Source organism: Manis javanica, chromosome X (genome assembly GCF_040802235.1).
Source record: "Manis javanica isolate MJ-LG chromosome X, MJ_LKY, whole genome shotgun sequence".
NCBI classification, from domain to species: domain Eukaryota; kingdom Metazoa; phylum Chordata; class Mammalia; order Pholidota; family Manidae; genus Manis; species Manis javanica.
This window is the reverse complement of record NC_133174.1, coordinates 20,114,573-20,136,218: the sequence shown is the minus strand read 5'-3', so window position 1 is coordinate 20,136,218 and position 21,646 is coordinate 20,114,573. Positions and strand designations below refer to the sequence as shown.

General features: G+C 45.9%; 1 protein-coding gene and 2 pseudogenes across 1 annotated transcript; 1 reads left to right on the top strand and 2 right to left on the bottom strand.

The window, feature by feature from the left end:
• Nucleotides 1–562: 562 nt before the first annotated feature.
• Nucleotides 563–2,323, bottom strand: LOC108403717 (melanoma-associated antigen B5-like). Its single transcript, XM_017671043.3, has 2 exons — nucleotides 2,190–2,323; nucleotides 563–1,747 (listed from the first exon to the last, which is right to left on the bottom strand). Exon 2 carries the CDS (start codon nucleotides 1,702–1,704, stop codon nucleotides 676–678), a length of 1,029 nt encoding a protein of 342 aa, XP_017526532.2. The 5' UTR covers nucleotides 1,705–1,747; nucleotides 2,190–2,323; the 3' UTR covers nucleotides 563–675.
• Nucleotides 2,324–8,709: 6,386 nt separating this feature from the next.
• LOC108401806 (melanoma-associated antigen B4-like) lies at nucleotides 8,710–10,142 on the bottom strand (annotated as a pseudogene).
• Nucleotides 10,143–10,847: 705 nt separating this feature from the next.
• LOC118967264 (archaemetzincin-2-like) overlaps nucleotides 10,848–21,646 on the top strand; it is a 48,939-nt pseudogene continuing 38,140 nt past the window's right edge.

Sequence of the window (21,646 nt, the reverse complement as noted above, 5' to 3'; positions counted from 1 at the left end):
GCCAGTTGTCTAAGTCACCCAATCCTTTGTATTTTGTAATAGTAACCCAAGGAGACAAATGGGGTTCTGTTTAACTCCAAAGCATAGCGCCGGAAGGTGGGCATCTACTCACCAGTTCTGCAACTTGAACTAGCTCACCACACAGTGTAAGGTAAAATTATATCCTACCGAGGACTTGCAGTTTCCGACAGTCCCGAACTGCCTTGCTCCAGAAATTCCCACTTAACTGCTTTCATAAGGAATACCCTCTTCTTTTTACTTTACCTGTAGGTCATTGAGGGTATTTCAACATCTTAACTTGGATGCATGCAGCTCAAAAGCTCTAAAATTCTGTGAGTAGAGGCTGGATTTTCTTTATCTTAGCATGCCCAATAGTAAGAGAGTCTTCTAAAGAGCAGATACTCAGTGTATGGTGAATAAAAGAACCAGTCAACATGACATCTAATTAATTAAGATTTATTTTCTTCTTTACTGAATAAGCTATGAAAAGCAGAGTATAGATCACTTTATTTTATTAAACTAAAGACTAAAATGAACAGGTAAACTAACATTGCTCATGTTTACTTTTTTTCTATCCCATTACCCCAACCATTTTCCTATGGGATTCTTTTGCATTTCTAAGAATATAAGCCTAATTGTGACGTGACGTTGTATTTGGTCTGGAGGACCAAATTCTCAGACTTCAGTAGAGGTGGGGAGACCCTTTTGGGCACAGCCAGTGGTGCCAAGGTTGGCTGCAGCTCTGACTTGGGCTTTTTCTTCCTCATCTTGCACAGCTTTTTCAAAAAACATTGGGAAGACACTGGGAAATTCTTTCCTGCTGTTTGCTATAAATTCCAGGATTTTCATCCTGCTGGTTTCAGCGTGGGCTTTGGGGCCCCACAGGATCTCATAGCGAGGGGGATCACTGCCAGCCACCTGGCGGTACTCCAGGTACTTGAGTCTCACCAAAGTTTGGGTGATGAGCTTCTTGGGTTCCCCGAAGAAGAAGTGCCTCCTCCCAGGATATACTCTCAGGTTCCTCAGGTATTTCCACATATCTTCCTCAGGAGCACAGTCGTTGTGCAAGAGGATGATGCCCAGAATACGCATCACGAGACCAGTCTTTGGATAGCCCCTGCCAGGACGCACCCTCCCATTGTTGGGGAGTTTCAATTTGCTGACCAAGTCATACGATAGTCTAGGTGAGTCACCTTCCTTCAAGTCAAGAGCAAAGAATACCTCAATGCGCTTAGCGGTTTTCTTGAGGATCTCAGAAAATTGGGATTCATTCTCTTTGCCAATCATCTTCAGCATGTCTTCCTTCAGGATGGGCTGCTTCAGTTTATACCTCTGCACAATGAAGTGCTCCAACAGGTCAATAACATTACTGACGTAATAAACTTTGCGTGAGCCTTCAGTGTCGTGTGGGACCTCAGCAGTCCTTGGCATATCCTGATCTTCGTCGTCGGAAGCTTCATCAGATGTAGTGTGAGTAGATGCCGTGGTGCCAGGTGGTGCTTCCTGAGGCTGCTGGCCAGTGCTACGTGGCTCAACATCAGGCAGACTCTGGAGAAGATCTTCACACTGAGGAAACGAGGAGGGAGTGGGCTCTGCTGCTGCTGCTGCTGCGGTGGCCTGAGCATGCCCACGACTCTGGGTCTCACCCTGGGCCTGCTGCTGTGTCTGGCGGCCCTGGCGCTTGCTCTTCCGACGCCGAGGCATAATGACTCTCTGGTCAAGGACAGCAGGCAGAAGTCTGGGCAGGCTGTGAGCAGGTAAGGATACGTGGGGGAGGGAAGATGCGAGGATGTGAGCCCCTTCAGCTGGGAGATCACCGTGGCTCTAACCAAGGCCACCTCTGCAAGTTTCCACGGGGCTCTACTCTAGGTCCCCACAGGGCTCCTGTTCTGGTCATCCTGTTCCCTGAGAACCTCAAAGAGGACCTCGGAGGAAACCTGAGATGAGAGCTTGCTAGCTCCATCTGGGGTACACTGGGGTGACAGCAGAGGCTGCCAGTGGGGAGCCTCTGTTCTTGGGTGTGGGGGTGTTTTCAGTTCACAATAAGAGTGTAATGTCAGCTATTGGCAAGTCCTAGGCCCCCTCTATTCTGCTATTGTAAAGGTGCCCCAACGCCAACACCTCCCGGAGAACCAAGAGGAGCAAAAGAAGGGGTCCCTTAGCCCCTATCCCAGTCGGGGGACACCCACCTGAGAGTTAGGTGGAGCACTCTCCTTCAAGAGCCGCTCGGGTCCGCAGTTCTCGTGTAGGGTGCTTGGTCTGGCGGTACTTCCTGGTACACCTCCCGTTGGCCGACTGCTGGCAGCACCCTCACACAAAGTACCGTTTTTCCCTTAGATTTAATGTAAATAAGTGAAGTTGAGCCTCAGCCTGACAGCCCTGACCTGAGCCTTCACGTTCTGAGTGCAGAGGTGGGGCTCAGAATGTTTTGTGATCTGTTCAATGGTGGACTGTCCCTCAGTCTTTCCCCGAGGCATAGCTTGGGACTCATCACCTCCTGAGAACCCCCAGGAGGATATGTGAGTCGTGGCCTGCCCCTAGACCCTCCCGCCCATGGTCTCCAGGGCTGAGAACAGGGGATGGATTCCGTGTACCCTCATTTTGTGTGTTCTCCTCACACATCATGGTCCTCACCTAAACTCATAGAAAGGCCTGAAATCCTCCAGTTTCAGAGGACAAACCTTCCACTTTAAACACAGTCCCCCCACCACCCGGGCCACCACCTTGCCCCAACACCCGGCTGGCCACCACACCACCCAGCCCACTGCTGTGGGCCACCCCCCCACCCCCCTACCCTGCTGGCCGCCACGGAGCTCCCCTGCTCCCAGCCCCTGCCATGTCCCTCACACCCCCACCACACTGTCCCCAGCCCCCTGCGGTGACCCATACCGCTGCCGTGCCCCACTACCCCTGTGCCCGCTGCAGCACCGTGCCAACCACCCACAACGCCCCAGCCTGCCACAGCGCCATGCCACCCCCAGCACTACGCTGCCTGCCGGCCCACACCCCCCCCCACCCAACTACTGCCGGGACCCACCCCACTCCCCACCACGCACCCCTTCTCCATCCCCCAGCCGGCTGCTGTGCCCCCACACAACACCCCCTCCTGGGCCACGCGTCACACACGACCCCCCGGCACTCCCACAGCCCCTGGCTCGCTGCTGCCCTGCCCCTCCTCTACACGGCCCACCGGGTTGGGGGGGGGGTCTGGGTCGGAGAGGAAGGTGGGCGGGATTTGGTGAAACTTTGAGCCTATGTTTCCTCACCTACACCCTTGTTGGCGTCTTCTCTCCCTCTGCTGCCCTGGGGCTGCCCCCTTAAACTACGGCCCTTCCTCACCTTCCCGAGACCCTCTAGGCAGAACTCTCCCTCCGCCTGATGAGCTTCCCAGGACAGCACTACGACTGGCACAAGGAGCCGCCTCCACCACTCTTGTGGAGTGAGGGGTTCTCTCATCCTTTGTTCAGGCCCTTCCCCGTAACTCCTGGTAGGGTTTGGGACTTCACTTGCCTGTTGTGTGGTTTCCCGCTTCACGCAAACTTGTGTTCCTCAGGCGCCTGAGAAGTCAGAGACCGTTACTCTCCCAGTGAGCAACAACGGGGTCTCTCTCTCAAGGCTCAGAGCAGGGGCGGGATCTCTGCTGCCCCGGATGTTCTGGGGAGCTACTCTCCCCCTCAGTTATAACGGAGTCTCCCTAGACTGACAGCAGGGGCGGGATCTCTGCTGCCCCGTATATTCTGGGGAGCGTTACTCCCCTCGTCCGTTATAACGGAGTCTCCCTAGACTGACAGCAGGGGCGGGATCTCTGCTGCCCCGTATATTCTGGGGAGCGTTACTCCCCTCGTCCGTTATAACGGAGTCTCCCTAGACTGACAGCAGGGGCGGGATCTCTGGTGACCCGGATGTTCTGGGGAGCGCTACTACCCCCCTCAGTTATAACGGAGTTGCTGTACATTGACAGCAGGGGTGGGATCTCTGATGAACCTTCTGTATTGGGGTGGAATACCCTCAAGTTCACACAGGACTCTCAGTTATATTCCTTAATACTGTAGGCACTTCCCTCTGCCACTGCCCTTACAAGGCCCTCACCTCCTTGAGACCTTCCTTGCAGAAATCAGCCCGGCAGTGGAGGTGAGGGAACTCTACCTGACGCGCTGTTTGGGCGTGGTACTCAGTCAACATTCATCTAGATCTTCATCTTGGTGCCTGTCTTTTTAATGAAGGGCTTCTCGGGGGATGACACATCCCTGCAAACCCTTGAGTAATTTTTCTACTTGCAAATTTTACAGAAAATGAGTCTGTGTCCCAGGAGTGATATGAGATGGGGAAGCTGAGGAAGAAGGCAGAGGACTAGGGATGGGAGGTGGGCTACAAGCCAAGGACAGCAGCCTCAGACAAAACCACAATGCCAGCTCCTTGATCTTGGGCTTCCACCCTCCAGAACTAGGAAAAAATTACTTTCTGTTGTTTAAGCCTCCTAGTTGGTGGCATTTCATTATGGCAGCCCTAGCCAAGCAAGTGAGTACACTGCCCTAGATGAAGATTTCTTACTGGCTTATCTATGATGCCAAAGTAATTCACAGTAGTATGTTTTCACAGCCTCCTAGACACCCCATGAGGTGAGGAAAGATTTTCCCCAGTATGATTGTGTGGTGTCCAAACACACTGGACACTGTAGAGATGAGACAAACAGGTGTTTATGAATCAAGTGTATGCACAGATTCAGGGGGGAACACCATGTGCTACCTAGCACAACATGGGGTTGCACTCAGGAACAAATAAAATAAACGGACCTGTGGAAGGCAGGGTTTGCAGTATCAGAGGATGAGGCAATCCCCTGTCCCCATGGGAGCAAGTAATCGGTTTGTTTGAAAAATTTCACCAACTGGTAGGCAAGAAAAACTTGCAATTTAGGAATAAGCAAGATGTGTCTGTGCCTTGTTCCCTTGATAAAGATGGTTGGTTGTTACAGGACCTTTCCTGCATGTGCACAGTGTGGAGGAGAACTTGCAGTTAGGCAATTCAGAGCCCTGCTGGGTTCTCCAAGTATCAAGGAGCACCTGACATTGGACCTTAATTTTAGACCTTACACCACAGTGTAGTTTTCCATTCAGAGATTTTTTTCCCTCAGCTCTGAGACACATCATCTGAGGGTCTGGCCTCTACTCGGCACTCCCACAGTCACATCTACTCCATAAGGCACTTTAATTATAATTACATTGCATGTATTGACTTGCAGCTTCCTGAAACTTAAAGTACCCTGCCTAAGGAATTTACACTTTACTACTCTCACCTGTGACACCTTCATTCCCACCCTTTCTCGTAAGTCGTAGAGGATATCGCAACATCTTCCTTCTGTGATGGCAGCTCCTAGCTTCTGAAGTTCTATAGGCAGAGGCTCGGGCTTTATCTTATCATCCCAGCACTAATACAAAGGCTTCCAAAGAGCAGATACTCAACTGATGTTTGGGGAATAAAGAGAAAGTCTAACTTGTTAAGATTTAATATCTCCTACATTCTTTAACATGCTAAGCACACCAAGGTGTAAATCATTTACTTTTATAAAGCGAAAGACTGAAGGGAGTAAGGAAACTCAAAGGTGATCTGTTTTATTTCTCTATTCCGTTATCCCAGCTATTTTACTGTGGGATTCCTTCCCTGAAAATCCCTATTGTGGTATCACATTTTCCTACAGGATGACTAAAACTGTCTCAAACTTCAGTAGGGGCTGTGGAAGCTGCTGGGGAGGGCCCTGGAATTCATAGCGGCTGCGGCAGAGTGCCAGCCCCGGCTGCAGCTCTGGCTCGGGCCCTCTCTTTCTCACCGTGCAGATCTTCCTCATTTGGTGATGAAAAGACACTGGGGACCCTTTTGTTGACCTTCACCAAAAATTCTAGCAGTTTCGTCTTGCTGTTTTCCTCATGGGCCCCTGGGACCCACAGGAACTCACCACATGGAGGATCAGTGGCAGGCACCAGGCAGTACTCCAGGGACTCCAGAGCTTGGGTGAGGAGCTTCCTGGGTTGCCTCTAGATGAAGTGCTTCCTCCCAGCATATCCCTGCACCATGTTCGGGAATTTCCAGATGTCTTCCTCAGAGGCACGGTTGTCCTTCATGAAGATCACACCCAGGACGGTCATCAGGAGACTGGCTGGGCATCAGCAAGCCCCTGCCAGCACACCCCCTCCCATTGGTGGGGACCTTCAGTTTTCTGACGAGGTCCTGTTAGTGGCTGGTTGAGTTGATTTCCTTAAAGTCAACTGGAAAGATCTCAATGTGCTCAGAGGCTGTCTTGAGGATTTCAGCAAATCGGCCTGGGTGCTATTCGTCGACCATCTTCAGCATGTCCTCCTTCATAACGGGCTGCTTCATTTTATGCTTCTGTGGAAGGAGCTGCTCCAACAAGCACACTTTCATATTTAGAGCAACACCCTGTGATCACTCAGTAGAAAGGGAGACCTCAGCAGAACGTGACGGTTCCTCACCCTGGATCTAATCACCTTCATTAGATCTTATACCAAAAATGCCCCAAGAAGTAATGGTGTGCACGGGACTCTCTAAGCACCCTGGGAAGCACCGCCTGAGACAGGAGATGATGAGGGCTGGGGGTTCCCCTCTGAAACAGAAGAGGAAGGCGTCTCTTCTTTGGCTGCAAGGGCCTGAAATCTGTGACTGGGAGAATCCTCGGGCCCGGGGGCATTTCCCACGAGTGTGCCGCCTACTCTTCTGACTCTGTGGTCAGGGCCAGCAGGCATGAGTGTGAAGAGGAGGACGGGTGATGACGGCCCACTGGAGGAGGAACGCTGGAAAGGTGGTGCTTCTCCAGAGTGGAAATACCTTCTCAGCTGGCGTGTGTAAGGAAGGCGACACTTGCAGGGTTCCTGGGGCCACTGCTTTAAAAACTGATGGGACTTCTCATGAGCTTGTCCCTTGGGAAACCTGTGAAGAAAACTGGAGTGAGTGTGAGGCTACATCCTGCCAGCCCTGCCTCAGGCATTCTGGGGTGACAGCAGGGGCTGGCAGTCTTCTAGGTTGAGAAGTCTCTTATTTCCCACTCAAGGCCATCGCTCAACTTCTGGGAGCTCATGGGACCTGGTCCCTCTGCTGCTCTGAGGTTGACATCACAAAGCTTCCCAGGACCCACAAGAAGGGAGTGCAGGGGGTCCCCACCTCATCACCCCTGTCCACGTGCCCCCAGTGCTGACTGCTCGGTGAGCTGTTTTCTGTCCTGGTCTCCTTTGGATCCTCAGTCCTTGTTAAGAATCCTTACTTTGGCTCCACTTAGGGCCTAGTAGCCCCCCCCCCTTGCAATGAATGGTGGCTGCACCTTCAAACTAAGGGTTTCACCTCCCAAAGACCTGATATAAATAAGTGTTGGGGGAGTTTGAGCTACACAGCCTTGCCCTGGTTCTTCAAGGCCTGAAACCAAGGGCTGCCCCAGATATTTTGTTATCCCTTCTGCTGGGGGTAGTGGTGCGTAGTCCCGTGGGCCTGGCTCTGACCCCTGTCATGGCCTGGAATTCCTCCCTCCCTTGCCCTTAGGCCAGAATACTAAGGCCAGTGCCACCAAGGACCCCTAGGAGGAAGGAGGAAGTGAGGGTCTCCTCATCTGACCATATACCTGTCCTTGGTCTCCTGAGGCTGAGTAAGGAATGAATTGTATGGTGTTCCCACGGTGATGGGGTATTTGGTTCTCTTTATCCTCAGGGTATTCTCCTTGGCCTCTGGAAAAAGCTGGGAATCCTGCCATCGTTGGCCTTAGACCCTACGTCCCTCACGCCCTTGTGACACCCTATGAGGAAGTATATCACCTTGGGTCAACAATGCCCAGGTATGCCAGTGCTGCCAGCAAGGCTGTGGGGGTGTCTGGTTCTCTCAGTTCTTCGCTGAGTTCACTGAGTCTTCACTCTGGGGCTCATGTTCACTGCTAGCAGGGCTTTGCTGACTAGAGGCTGCTTTTCTCAGGCCAAGGCCCTCACATCTCTGACACCTTTCTTGCAGAGTCAGCCTTACATGATAGCTGCTGCTAGACTGCAGATCTATGGGCCATGGCTTGATATTCTTTATGTTACCATCTGTACTACTATTAGGGAGCCTTCCAAAGAGTAGATGTTCAGTTAATGCTAGAGTTGAAAAAAAAAAATGGAATGGGCACAATGTCTAATTTGTTACCATTTAATTTCTCATAGAATAAGCTGAGGTAGCCTAGATATACAATATTTAATTTTACAAGCAAAGAGCAAAAAGAATATAAGGCAAACAGAATTAACCAGCTTTTACTTTTATTTAACCATTTTGTGATCCAAATGTTTTTCCTACAGGTTTCTTTCACATTTACATGAAAAATCCTATTCCAATTCCATGTTACTTTGTTCTGTAGCATGAAGGAAATATTGGAGCCTATTCAATTTCTTTACAAATAACAAAACTCTTAATTTTCAACCTAAATAGTAATATATGTGACATCCATGTCATTAAAAGCCTTAGACTATAAAACAAAACTTCAATTTAAAGGTGCAATATTTGAAAACTTTTTTAAAAAAAGAAAGCTACAAGTAACTTCTAAGCAACAGGAAAACAAACAGAACAAATGTTTTGCTTCCCTACAGACCTACTACTTTAAAATGACTAAGAGGCTGGCCACTCTCTTCCTACTACAAAACTTCAGAGCTTCCCCAGCACTACCTAGACCTGGAAGGACCTGTGGAACTAGGCCCCTAAAGACTCAGAGACTTTGGCAGCAGAGGCGACCCTGGCAGCGTGTTTAGCAGCAGCCTTGGTGGCTTTCTTGGCCACGGCCCTGGCAGTGACCCTGGCTGCAGCTCTGGCTTCCAAAAACTCCTTCTCATCCCTCAAAGCCTCCTTGTACAGGTTGGAGAAGGAACTCAGAACCCTGTTGTTGATCTTGGCCAGAACCTCGAGCACCCTCATCTTACTGGTTTCAGTGTGGGCCCTGGCACCCCACAGGAACTCATAGTGAGGAGGGTCATGGTCGGGCACCTGGCAGTACTCCAGGTACTTCTGCTGCACCAGCTCTTTGGTGATGAGCCTCGGGGGCTCCCCAAAGATGAGGTGCCTCCTGCCGACATAGACTCTCATGATGTTGAGGAACTCCTAGACCTCTTCCTCGGTGGCACGGTTGCCCTTCATGAAGATCACGCGGAGCAACAACATAATGAGGCCGGTGGTGGGCAACACACTATCGCTGCTCAGAATTGCATCATCAGGGAGGCCCAGCTTGCTGACCAGGGTGTAGGCGTGACGTCTGCCATTGGCTTCCTTCAATTCCCGGCCAAAGAGCAGCTCCATGAGCTCAGAGGTTCTCCTGAAGATCTTGGAGAATAGGTGCCTGTACTTCCTCCTGACGATCTTGAGCAGCACTGCCTGTGTGACCTGCCCCTTGGTCTTACACTTCTCCAGCAGCAACTGCCCCAGTTTGTTGACCTTCCTGGTGATCACGTGCTCACCAGCTCTGCACAGGGGCACTGCAGCCTGGGAGTGGCCTGTGCCCTGATTGTCTTGGCTGGCGGAACCTTCCTGGGCTACTGGGAAGAGACGCCCACAGGTGAGCACAGGGCAGAGCCACTGGAGCCAGACACAAAAGCAGACACGGAAATGGAGGGTGAGGAGGGCGTCTCTGCTGCATCATCTGCTGCCACAGCTGGCTGGACACCTTCTGGACCCTGGGTGTCCCGCTTGGCCTGGAGGCTATTCTCCTGGATGTGGTGCTTACTCTTGGGCTCTAGAGACATTCTGACACCCGGCTTCGACAGCACATACGGTCGTGGGTAGGAGGGCAGGTCGTGCAGACACCTGGCAGGGAAAGAAGCGGAGGAGAGAGATGAGGGCGTGTGCACTCTCGGCCTCAAGATGCCCAACACCGCTGCCTGGGTCCTAGTCAAGGCTGCCTCTTCAGGGTGCCTCCAGGGACCCTGACCTCCCGATCAGCCTGTACTCAGCCCTGAGAACCCGGGAGGTAGGCATGCCAGGGTTTTCGTAACACAGGTTTGTGGCTATTCAGAATGACAGCGAATCCTCACATTGGTCAAATGTTGGTCCTGGGACCGTTGTTCCTGTTGACTGATGCCCTGCTGTACCTTAAGAGCCAAGCTCTGAGCTCCCCGAGGTGTGCTATGGGACATTATGTGACATCTCAGCCTGGCGGACCTTTGTCCTATTTTAAGGGTTGACAGGACAGGACGGGACAGATGACACACTCATCCCCACTCCTGCCCTGATCGGAAAATCCTCCCTCTGCAGACCTGCAGCCACCCTCCACCACTTGCCAGGAACATGCACGTACACACACACACACACACACACACACACACACACACACATATGCACCACGGCCCCTCCTCCATGACTCTGCTGAGAGCAAAGTGAGGAAGCACCTGAGTCTTCAGACATGCCCAAATCCTCCGAGGCTGATGTCAAGAGCAGGGTTCTGTGTGGCCCCTGTTTCAGGGCCTGGAGTCCCTTGATTCCTCCCAGAGGGCCCCTCTTCCCTCCACAGGGCCTGGGATTTCTCCCTCTGCTGAGCTGAGCCAAAGGCACCGGCACTGGGACAAGCTTTGGTCCCTGAGGCCCCCATGCAGAAAGTAATTGGACTTGGGACCTCACGGCCCGGCCGAGTCCTCCCGGGACCACGAGTTGGGGCAGGTGGGGCCGGGCCTGTGTGGCTGCTTCTTTTCTGGGGTAAGGGGTTTGGGGGTATTGGGGGCACATCCTCGCAGTTCTTACACCAGACGCCTGGCACCTCAGCACTTGATGAGAGACGTGGGGCTTGTCCGTGTGCTCTATCAGGACAGCAGCTCTCCCACAAGGCCTCCGCCGCCACCCACAGCATGGATAGGCAGAAGTTAGGAAGGGCTACTTCGGGTCCTGCGCACCGGACCTCCCACTCGAGGTGGGGGAGCAGTACAGTTGGTGTGAAGGGGTTTTGTGGGTAGAGGCAGGGCAGTCGGGGGAGAGACCAGCTTGCTTCTGCCCAGAGTCCCACAGGGCTGGGCCTGGGACTTGAGGCTCTGCTGAGCTGAGTCAGCTGACCTCCCACTAAGCCTCTCATTCCCCTCAGCACCCCCAGGAGGGAGTATTTGGGGGCCTGTGCCTACTACCGTGACACGGTCTCCCCCAGGTCTGACAGTCGGGTTGGTGAGTGCCCCTCTCAGCCCTTTCTATGCCTTCCTTTGACTCCTTGTAGGTGCTGCACTACCTCCTCTCTCGTGACACGAGGCCAACTCCTCACCTGAAAGATGTCAGTTCCCGGAGCCCAGCTTTGAAATGCATGTACACCTCACCTGGCCACAGCTGCCTGTCGCCTCCCGAGCTTGGCTGCTGCAGGTACGTGTGGTAAGGGGACAGAGGGGATCCTGTGGGATCCCATACCCCCTACGGTGTGTAGCTCCGCGTCCTCCCTCAGATTCTCACAGTGACTGCAGGCAGAGTCACATCCCTTCTCTGATGTGACTCCATCCCTGTCCTCTATCTTGGTGCACAACATCCCAAAAGGCAGAGTGAGGGGCTCCTTAGCCTGTGCGCTCACACTGTGTGATCTCTCTTTGTGGACATGAGGCTCATTGTCCAGAACGTTTCTGAATGAATTTCTGGCCTCATGTTAAATTACTTTGGTCTTGTTATTCTATTTTAGTTCATGCTTTATATTCTGTTAAGATGACCGTTAACTAGGGCCAGTCCTCATTCGCTGCTGAAGTTTCAGCTGCTTTAGCGCAGCCGGTGGACTCACACTGCCACCACCAACTCTGACGTCTGGTTGTTACCCATGTTTCTGGTGCGTGTGCTCTTGAGTTTCCACCTCCCATCTCTCCAATGAAGCAGTATAAACTCCCTGTCCCTGGGCACTCGGGAAGAAACATGGGCTGAACTTCCACATCCTTCCTCCCAACCTGACAGCTTCCCTTACTGCAACTACAGACCTGTCTCCTCTCCAGGGCCTGGTCCCTTCTGCCCACGGAGCTTGTAGGCCGGTGGAGACATGGTGTCCCTCAGGGCTTCCTTTGCTGTGAGTTTCTGCTTTTGTTCATACTGGTTTTTTTCACTCCTTTAATTTTCCCAGGGTTGATTTTGGGCATGGGGAACAGTGGCCTGAGTGTGGCTGTCATCTCAGCTGCTATGGGTGAGGCCCTAAGTCTACCAAGGAGTTAAGGGTGACTGATAGGTTTAGAACGTGTGCTCCTCGTGAGTGCACATGGCATGTGGTTCTTGCTGACGCTTCTTTTTCCTGAATCGGTCAGGAAATGTTTAGACTCACTTCCTTAAAGAGTGTGGACGTGTTTGTGAGGTATGTTTCTAAGTATGTTTTTTTATATCGTTTCTGCTGTGTGTGTTGTATTTGTCATTACACGTCCTAAGTAATTGTTGATTTTCCTTCAGATCAGTCTCTGGATTTTGCTCTGATGATCTTTTTGGTACCAGGTTTCTGAATCCCTTGTACATTTCAGTATTTTCTGTGCCTGTTCCCTTAGATTTGTTGAATTAGAGGATGAAACTGTTCCTGTTATTATCTTTTCCTTTTCACTCTTCATAGCTCTAATTTCTTTGGTCTTCTAGCATCGCATGTGCCTCTGTATTAGCTCTGGTTTTCCTGTTTTAGTTCAAAGTGTTTTTAAATGTCTCATCAGATTTCCTCCTTGGCCTATGTGTTACTCAGAAGTGTGTTGTTTCATCACCAAATACTTTTGATTATCCTGCTGTCTTAGTTGTATCAGTTTCTAGTGTAATTAATTGTATCTTGGTCTGAAAGGATTCTTTGGGTGACTTGTGTTCTTTGACATTTGGTGAGAAGTTGTAGGGCACAGAATGGGATCTTTCTTGGGGTATGTTCCCTGAGAGCTTGAACAGAATGTGTTTTCTGCTGTTGTCTTAAGTGTGCATAATTCCCAATACCATGTGCATCTAGTTAACTGATGGAGTTGTTCACTTCAACTGTACTTTCCTGGTTTTCTGCCTGCTAGAAGCATCCATTACTAATAAAGGGATGTTGAAGTTTCCATCTCTGAAAGTAGACTTGTCTCATCAGTGTTTGACTCATGTGTTTGAATACTGAGTTTTATGGTCCATGCAAATTATGTTTTTATGTTTTCTTTGAGAGTTGACCACTCTGTCATTATGTAATACCCATCTTTAATCCTGGTATGTTTTTCTTTCTTGCTAGCTTTTTTATTTGTTTATTAATTTATTATTTATTAATTTATTTATTCATTTATTCAAGGTATCATTGATAGACAATCTTATAAAGGTTTCACATGAACAACATTGTGGTTTCAACATTCACCTATATTATCATGCTCCCCAACCCCACCCCATTGCAGTCACTGTCTGTCACCATAGTAAGATGCTGTAGAGTCATTACTTGTGGTTCTCCATGATGTGCTCTTTCCCTGTGACCTACCTATTGTTATTGCTAATTATAGTGCCCCTTAATCCCCTTCTCCCTCCTTTTTCACCCACCCTTGCCAGCCCATTCCCTTTGGTTACTGCTAGTCACTTCTTGGAGTCTGGGAGTCTGCTGCTGTTTTGTTTCTTCAGTTTTGATTTGTTTTTACACTCCACAGATGAGTTAAATCATTCAGTATGTTTCTTTCTCTGCCTGGCTTTTTCACTGAGTGTAATGCCCTGTGTCCATCCACGTTGTTGCAAATGGTAGGATTTATTTTCTTTTTATGGATGAATAATATTCCATTGTGTATATGTACCGCATCTTATTTAGCCATTCATCTATTGATGGATGTAGGTTGCTTCCATTTCTTGGCTATTGTAAATGGTGCTGTGATAAACATAGGAGTACATATGTCTTTTTAAATTATGGATCTGGTTTTCTTCAGGTAAATTCCTAGGAGTGGAATTCCTGGGTCAAATTGTATTTCTATTTTTAGTTTTTGAGGAACCTCCTTATTGCTTTCCACAATTGTTGAACTAATTTATATTCCTACCGACAGCATAGTAGGGTTCCCCTTTCTCTGCATCTTCACCTGCATTTGTTGTTTCTTGTCTTTTGGATGTTGGCAGTCCTAACTGGTGTGTGATGATACCTCATTGTGGTTTATAATTTGCATTTCCCTAATGATTAGTGATGTGGAGCATCTTTTCACGTGCCTATTGACTATCTGAGTTTCTTTTTTGGAGAAGTATCTGCTCAGATCCTCTGCCCATGTTTTAATCCAGTTATTTGCTTCTAAGTGTCAAGACATGTGAGTTTTTTATATATTTTGAACGTTAACCCCTCATGGGATAAGTCCCAATGTTGATGGACATATTCTCCCATATTTGGGATACCTTTTTGTTCTGCTGATGGTGTCCTTTGCTGTACAGAAGTACTTTAATTCGATGTAGTCCCATTTGTTCATTTTTGGTCTTTCTTTCCCTTCCCTGAGATGCATCCAGGAAAAATTGTTCATGTTTATACTCAACACATTTTTGTCTATGTTTTCGTTTATGAGTTTCATGGTTTCATGACAGACATTTAGGTCTTTGATCCATTTCAAGCTTACTTTTATGTATGGAGTTAGACAGTAATCCAGTTTCATTCTCTTACATGTAGCTGTCTAGTTTTACCAGCACCACTTGTTGAAAAGACTGTCATTCCCCATTGTTTATCCATGGCTTGTATAACATATTAATTGGCCATATATATGTGGGTTTGTATGTGGGCCCTCTATTCTGTTTCACTGCTCTATGGGTCAGTTCTTGTGCCAGTACAAAATTGTCTTGATTACTGTGGCTTCATATTAGAGCTTGACATTAGGGAGTGTGATGATCCCCCCAGCTTTGTTCTTCCTTCTCAGGGTTTCTTTGGCTATTCAGGGTCTTTTATGGTTCCATGTGAATTTTAGAATGATTTGTTCTAGTTCGTTGAAGAATGCTGCTGATATTTTGATAGAGATTGCATCAAATCTGTAGATTGCTTTAGGCGGGATGGCCACTTTTGCAATTTTATGTCTTCCTATCCATGAGCACAGAATATATTTCCATTTATTGGTGTCTTCTTTAATTTTTTTCATGAGTGTCTTGTAGTTTTCGTGGTATAGGTCTTTCACCTCCTTGTTTAGCTTTATTCTGAAGTATTTTGTTCTTTTGGATGCGAGTGTAAATGGAGTTGTTTTCCTGATTTCTCTTTCTGCTAGTTGATTGTTAGTAGATAGGAATGCAACAGATTTCTCTGTATTAATTTTGTATCCTGCAGGTTTGCTGAATTCAGTTACTAGTTCTAGTAATTTTTTTGGTGGATTCTTTAGGATCTTTTGTGTGCAATATCATGTCATCTACAAACAGTGACAGTTTAACTTCTTCCTTAGCAATCTGGATGCCTTTTCTTTCTTTGTGTTGTCTGATTGCTGTGACTAGGATCTCCAGTACTATGTTGAATAAAAGTGGTGAGAGTGGGCATCCTTGTCTTGTTCCCGATCTTAGAGGAAAAGCTTCCAGGTTTTCGATGTTAAGTATGATGTTGGCTCTGGGTTTGTCATATATGTCCTTTACTACTCTGAGGTACTTGCCCTCTATACACATTTTATTGAGAGTTCTTATCATAAATGGATGTTGAATTTTCTCAAATGCTTTTCAGCACCTAGTTAGATGATCATGTGATTTCTGTCCTTCTTTTTGTTTATGTGGCATATGATGGTGATTGATTTTTGAATACTGTACCATCCTCGCATCCCTGTAATAAATCCCACTTGATCATGATGGATGATCATTTTGATATATTTTTGAGTTTGGTTTCCTAATATTTTTTTGTGGATATTTGCATCTATGTCCATCAGGGATATTGGTCTGTAATTTCTTTTTCTGTGGTGTCTTTGCCTGGTTTTGGTATTAGAATGATGCTGGCCTCATAAAATGAATTTGGAAGTATTCTCTCCTCTTCTACTCTTTGGAAAACTTTAAGGGTGTTTATTAGCTCCCCTTGAAATGTTCAATAAAATTCAGCCATGAAGCCGTCTGAACCAAGGGTTTTTTCCTTAGGTAGTTTTTGATTACCAGTTTGGTTTCATTACTGGTAACTGGTCTGTTCAGAATTTCTGTTCCTTCCTGGGTCATTCTCGGAAGGTTGTATTTTTCTAGAAAGTTGTCCATTTCTTCTAGGTTGTCCAATTTGTTAACATAATTTATCAGAGTATTGTCTAATAATTCTTTCTATTTCCATGGTATACATAATGATTTTTCCTTTCTAATTTCTGATTCTCTTTATGTGCATACACTTGCTTTATTTCTTGATACATCTATATGCAGGGATTTATCTATTTTGTTTATTTTCTCAAAGAACCAGCTGATGGTTTAATTGATTCTATTGTTTTATTTTTCTCAATTTTATTTCTTCTCTGATCCTTTTTAATTCCCTCCTTCTCCTGACTTTGAGCTGCATTTGTTCTTCTTTTTCTAGTTTCATTAATTGTGAGTTTAGACTCTTTGCTTGGGATTGTTCTTCTTTCTTGAGGTAGGCCTGTGCTGCTGTATACTTTCCTCTTAGAACTGCCTTAGCTGTATCCCACAGGTTCTGTGCTATTGAGTTGTTGTTTTCATTTGTCTCCATATATTGCTTGATCTCTCTTGTGATCCACTGATTATTTAGGAGCATGTTGTTAAGCCTCCATGTGTTTGTGGGATTTTTTGTTTTTGTATCATTTATTACTAGTTTCATACCTCTGTGGTCTGAGAAACTGGTTGGAACAATGTCAGTCTTCTCGAATATACTGAGACTCTTTTTGTGGCCTAGTATGTTATCTATTCTGGATGATATTCCTTGTATGCCTGAGAAGAATGTGTATCCTGTTGCTTTTGAGTGGAATGTTCTGAAGATGCCTGTTAGGCCCATTTGTTCCAATGCACTGTTCAGTGCCTCTGTCTCCTTACTTATTTACTGTCTGCTTGATCTGTTTTGGTGTGGTTGGTGTGTTGAAGTCTCCTAAAATGAATGTGTTCATTCTATTCCTTCCTTAATTCTGTTAGTATTTGTTTCACATATTTATATGCTCCTACATTGGATGCATAGATATTTTAATGGCTATATTCTTTTTGGACTGACCCCTTTATCATTATGTAATGTCCTTCTTTGTCTCTTGTTACATTTTTTTTAAAGGAAAACATTTTATATTTTATTATTTTTTTTTAAGAGGGCATCTCTCATATTTATTGATCAAATGGTTGTTAACAACAAGGAAATTCTGTATAGGGGGGTCAATGCTCAATGCACAATCATTAATCCATCTCAAGCATAATTCTCGTCAGTCTCCAATCTTCTGAAGCATAACGAACAAGTTCTTACATGGTGAATGAATTCTTACACAGTGAATAAGTTCATACATGGTGAACAGGACAAGGGCAGTCATCACAGAAACTTTTAATTTTGATCATGCATTATGAACTATAAACAATCAGGTCAAATATGAATATTCATTTGATTTTTATACTTGATTTATATGTGGATCCCACATTTCTCCCTTTATTATTATTATTATTTTTATTTTTAATAAAATGCTGAAGTGGTAGGTAGATGCAAGATAAAGGTAGAAAACATAGTTTAGTGTTTTAAGAGAGCAATTGTAGATGATCAGGTGTGTGCCTGTAGACTATGTGCTAATCCGAGCTAGACAAGGGCAATAAAACATCCATTGATGCAGAAGCTTTCTCTCAAAACAGGGGGGGTGAGGTTCTAAGCTTCACCACTGTTGTTCCCCGATTTCTCACCTGATGGCCCCCCTGTGACTGTGCCTGTCTTAGGTTATTCCTCCCCTGAGGAATCTTAACCGTCTCTGGCTAACCAGTCATTTTCCGGGGCCATACAGGGAAATGTAAAGTTGGTAAGTGAGAGAGAAGCCATATTGTTTGAAAAGGTTAGCTTTTTACTTCTTTGCAGATTTATGCCCTGTGGCTTCTATGCCCAGCACTTGTCTCGAGGTATCTTTACCACCTGGAGGAATTATTATACTCGGTAAATTCGATATGAGGCACGAATTCTATTTAAGGGTTGTAATTAGGAAGGAAGAAGAAAAGCTATAGAGGTAGCATGTGGAAGAAAACATGGGAGGATTGATTATTTCTTTGACATATCTTCTTGTAGAGTACCTTAAGCATGTATAGGTTTTAAACTACTAACTAACTTGTGCACACATATTAACATAATAGGAATACGGTGACATAAACTAAGCAAATCTATAATTACCAGCCATCTCCAGTGAAGCCAAGAAAACCATTTAGGCACACTAGGCATTTGTGAAAATTTGTCTATGATATGATGGATATTGTCCAACTGTACTTGAACAGTCTGAGAGAAGTCAGACAAATTAAAGCAACCCATTTCTGGGATCTGTTCACATCCCATATGTTCTTTTAACCATAGATAGTCTATAGTCGTAAGGTTTTGGAGCACTACAACTTGCACGCCTCCCAACTCCTGGTTGAGTTCCAACAGTACAGATCCGGTCAAATTCGTTGTCTCACTGTATGCACATGCCAGCCTAGACATCTCCCTCCTCATTCCAATGGCAAGTCCAGGAAATGGTGGGGTGGACGCAGCCACATCTGCAGCACCACCCGGATCCCTGTGGAGGCTTTTTGATGATCATCCCATGGCACGAGTCCTCCAGAGAGTGCTGATGCCGGAAGCTCCTCCTCATATCGTATCTTAGTTCATTTTCTGGGTAGCCAAGCTAGGCCTTGATCTTCTGCATAGAAACAAACAGACCCTTTGCCCACACTTTGACATGCCCTCTATACCACTGTGTAGAACTCATTGAAGGTCAGCACACAGGAGCTGCTTTTTTTTTTTTTATTAAGAGAAAGGCATATTATCAGAAAAGAGTACCTCCATAGCTGATCATCTGATACCCTCTAAGTGATCAACATTAAGGATATTTAAAGCATGTGTTAATCTTTGATTTACCAATAGTTTTATCCTATCAAGGAGTATTCCCCCTTTTCTTTCTTTCTTTCTTTTTTTCTTTTTTTTTTAATCTTTAATCTACACTTACATGAAGAATACTATGTTTACTATGCTCTCCCCTATATCAGGTCCCCCCTAAAAACCACATTACGGTTACTGTCCATCAGCACAGCAAAATGTTGTAGAATCACTACTTGTCCTCTCTGTGTTGTATAGCCCTCCCTCCCCTTTCTCCCTCACCCCCCATACATGCTAATCTTAATACCCCCCTTCTTCTTCACCCCCTTATCCCTCCCTGCCCACCCTTCCTCCCCAGTCCCTTTCCCTTTGGTACCTGTTATTCCATTTTTGGGTTCTGTAATTCCGCTGCTGTTTTGTTCCTTCAGTTTTTCCTTTGTTCTTATACTCCTCAGATGAGTGAAATCATTTGGTATTTCACTTTCACCACTTGGCTTATATCACTGAGCATAATATTCTCCAGCTCCATCCATGTTGCTGCAAATGGTAGGATTTTTCCACTTCTTATGGCTGAGTAGTATTCCATTGTGTATATGTACCACATCTTCTTTATCCATTCATCTACCGATGGACATTTAGGTTGCTTCCAATTCTTGGCTATTGTAAATAGTGCTGCGATAAACATAGGGGTGCATCTGTCTTTCTCAAACTTGATTGCTGCGTAATTAGGGTAGATTCCTAGGAGTGGAATTCCTGGATCAAATGGTAGGTCTGTTTTGAGCACTTTGATGAACCTCCATACTGCTTTCCACAATGGTTGAACTAATTTACATTCCCACCAGCAGTGTAGGAGGGTTCCCCTTTCTCCACAGCCTCGTCAACATTTGTTGTTGTTTGTCTTTTGGATGGCAGCCATCCTTACTGGTGTGAGGTGATACCTCATTGTAGTTTTAATTTGCATTTCTCTGATATTTAGCGATGTGAAGTATCTTTTCATGTGTCTGTTGGCCATCTGTATTTCTTTTTTAGAGAACTGTCTGTTCAGTTCCTCTGCCCATTTTTTAATTGGGTTATTTGTTTTTTGTTTGTTGAGGCGTGTGAGCTCTTTATATATTCTGGATGTCAAGCCTTTATCGGATCTGTCATTTTTAAATATATTCTCCCATACTGTAGGGTTCCTTTTTGTTCTATTGATGGTATCCTTCGCTGTACAGAAGCTTTGGAGCTTAGTGTAGTCGCACTTGCTCATTTTTGCTGTTGTTTTCCTTGCCCGGGGAGATATGTTCAAGAAGAGGTCACTCATGTTTATGTCTAAGAGGTCTTTGCCTATGATTTTTTCCAAGAGTTTAATGGTTTCATGACTTACATTCAGGTCTTTGATCCATTTTGAGTTTACCTTTGTATATGGTGTTAGACAATGGTCCAGTTTCATTCTCCTACATGTAGCTGTCCAGTTTTGCCATAACCATCTGTTGAAGAGACTGTCATTTCGCCATTGTATGTCCATGGCTCCTTGATCAAATATTAATTGACCATATATGTTTGGGTTAATTTCTGGAGTCTCTAATCTGTTCCACTAGTCTGTGGCTCTGTTCTTGTGCCAGTACCAAATTGTCTTGATTACTATGGCTTTGTAGTAGAGCTTGAAGTTGGGGAGTGAGATCCCCCCTACTTTATTCTTCTTTTTCAGGATTGCTTTGGCTATTCGGGGTCTTTGGTGTTTCCATATGAATTTTTGAATTATTTGTTCCAGTTTGTTGAAGAATGTTGCTGGTAATTTGAGAGGGATTGCATCAAATCTGTATATTGCTTTGGGCAGGATGGCCATTTTGACGATATTAATTCTTCCTAGCCATGAGCATGGGATGAGTTTCCATTTATTAGTGTCCCCTTTAATTTCTCTTAAGAGTGACTTGTAGTTTCCAGAGTATAAGTCTTTCACTTCTTTGGTTAGATTTATTCCTAGGTATTTTACTCTTTTTGATGCAATGGTGAATGGAATTGTTTTCCTGATTTCTCTTTCTATTGATTCATTGTTAGTGTATAGGAAAGCTACAGATTTCCGTGTGTTAATTTTGTATCCTGCAACTTTGCTGTATTCCGATATCAGTTCTAGTAGTTTTGGAGTGGAGTCTTTAGGGTTTTTTATGTACAGTATCATATCATCTGCAAATAGTGACAGTTTAACTTCTTCTTTACCAATCTGGATTCCTTGTATTTCTTTGTTTTGTCTGATTGCCGTGGCTAGGACCTCCAGTACTATGTTAAATAACAGTGGGGAGAGTGGGCATCCCTGTCTGGTTCCTGATCTCAGAGGAAATGCTTTCAGCTTCTCGCTGTTCAGTATAATGCTGGCTGTGAGTTTATCATATATGGCCTTTATTATGTTGAGGTATTTGCCCTCTATTCCCATTTTGCTGAGAGTTTTTATGATGAATGGATGTTGAATTTTGTCAAATGCTTTTTCAGCATCTATGGAGATGATCATGTGGTTTTTGTCTTTCTTTTTGTTGATGTGGTGGATGATGTTGATGGAGTTTCGAATGTTGTACCATCCTTGCATCCCTGGGATGAATCCTACTTCGTCATAGTGTATGATCCTTTTGATATACAGTTGAATTCTGTTTGCTAATATTTTATTGAGTATTTTTGTGTCTACATTCATCAGGGATATTGGTCTGTAATTTTCTTTTTTGGTGGGGTCTTTGCCTGGTTTTGGTATTAGGGTGATGTTGGCTTCATAGAATGAGTTTGGGAGTATTCCCTCTTCTTCTATTTTTTGGAACA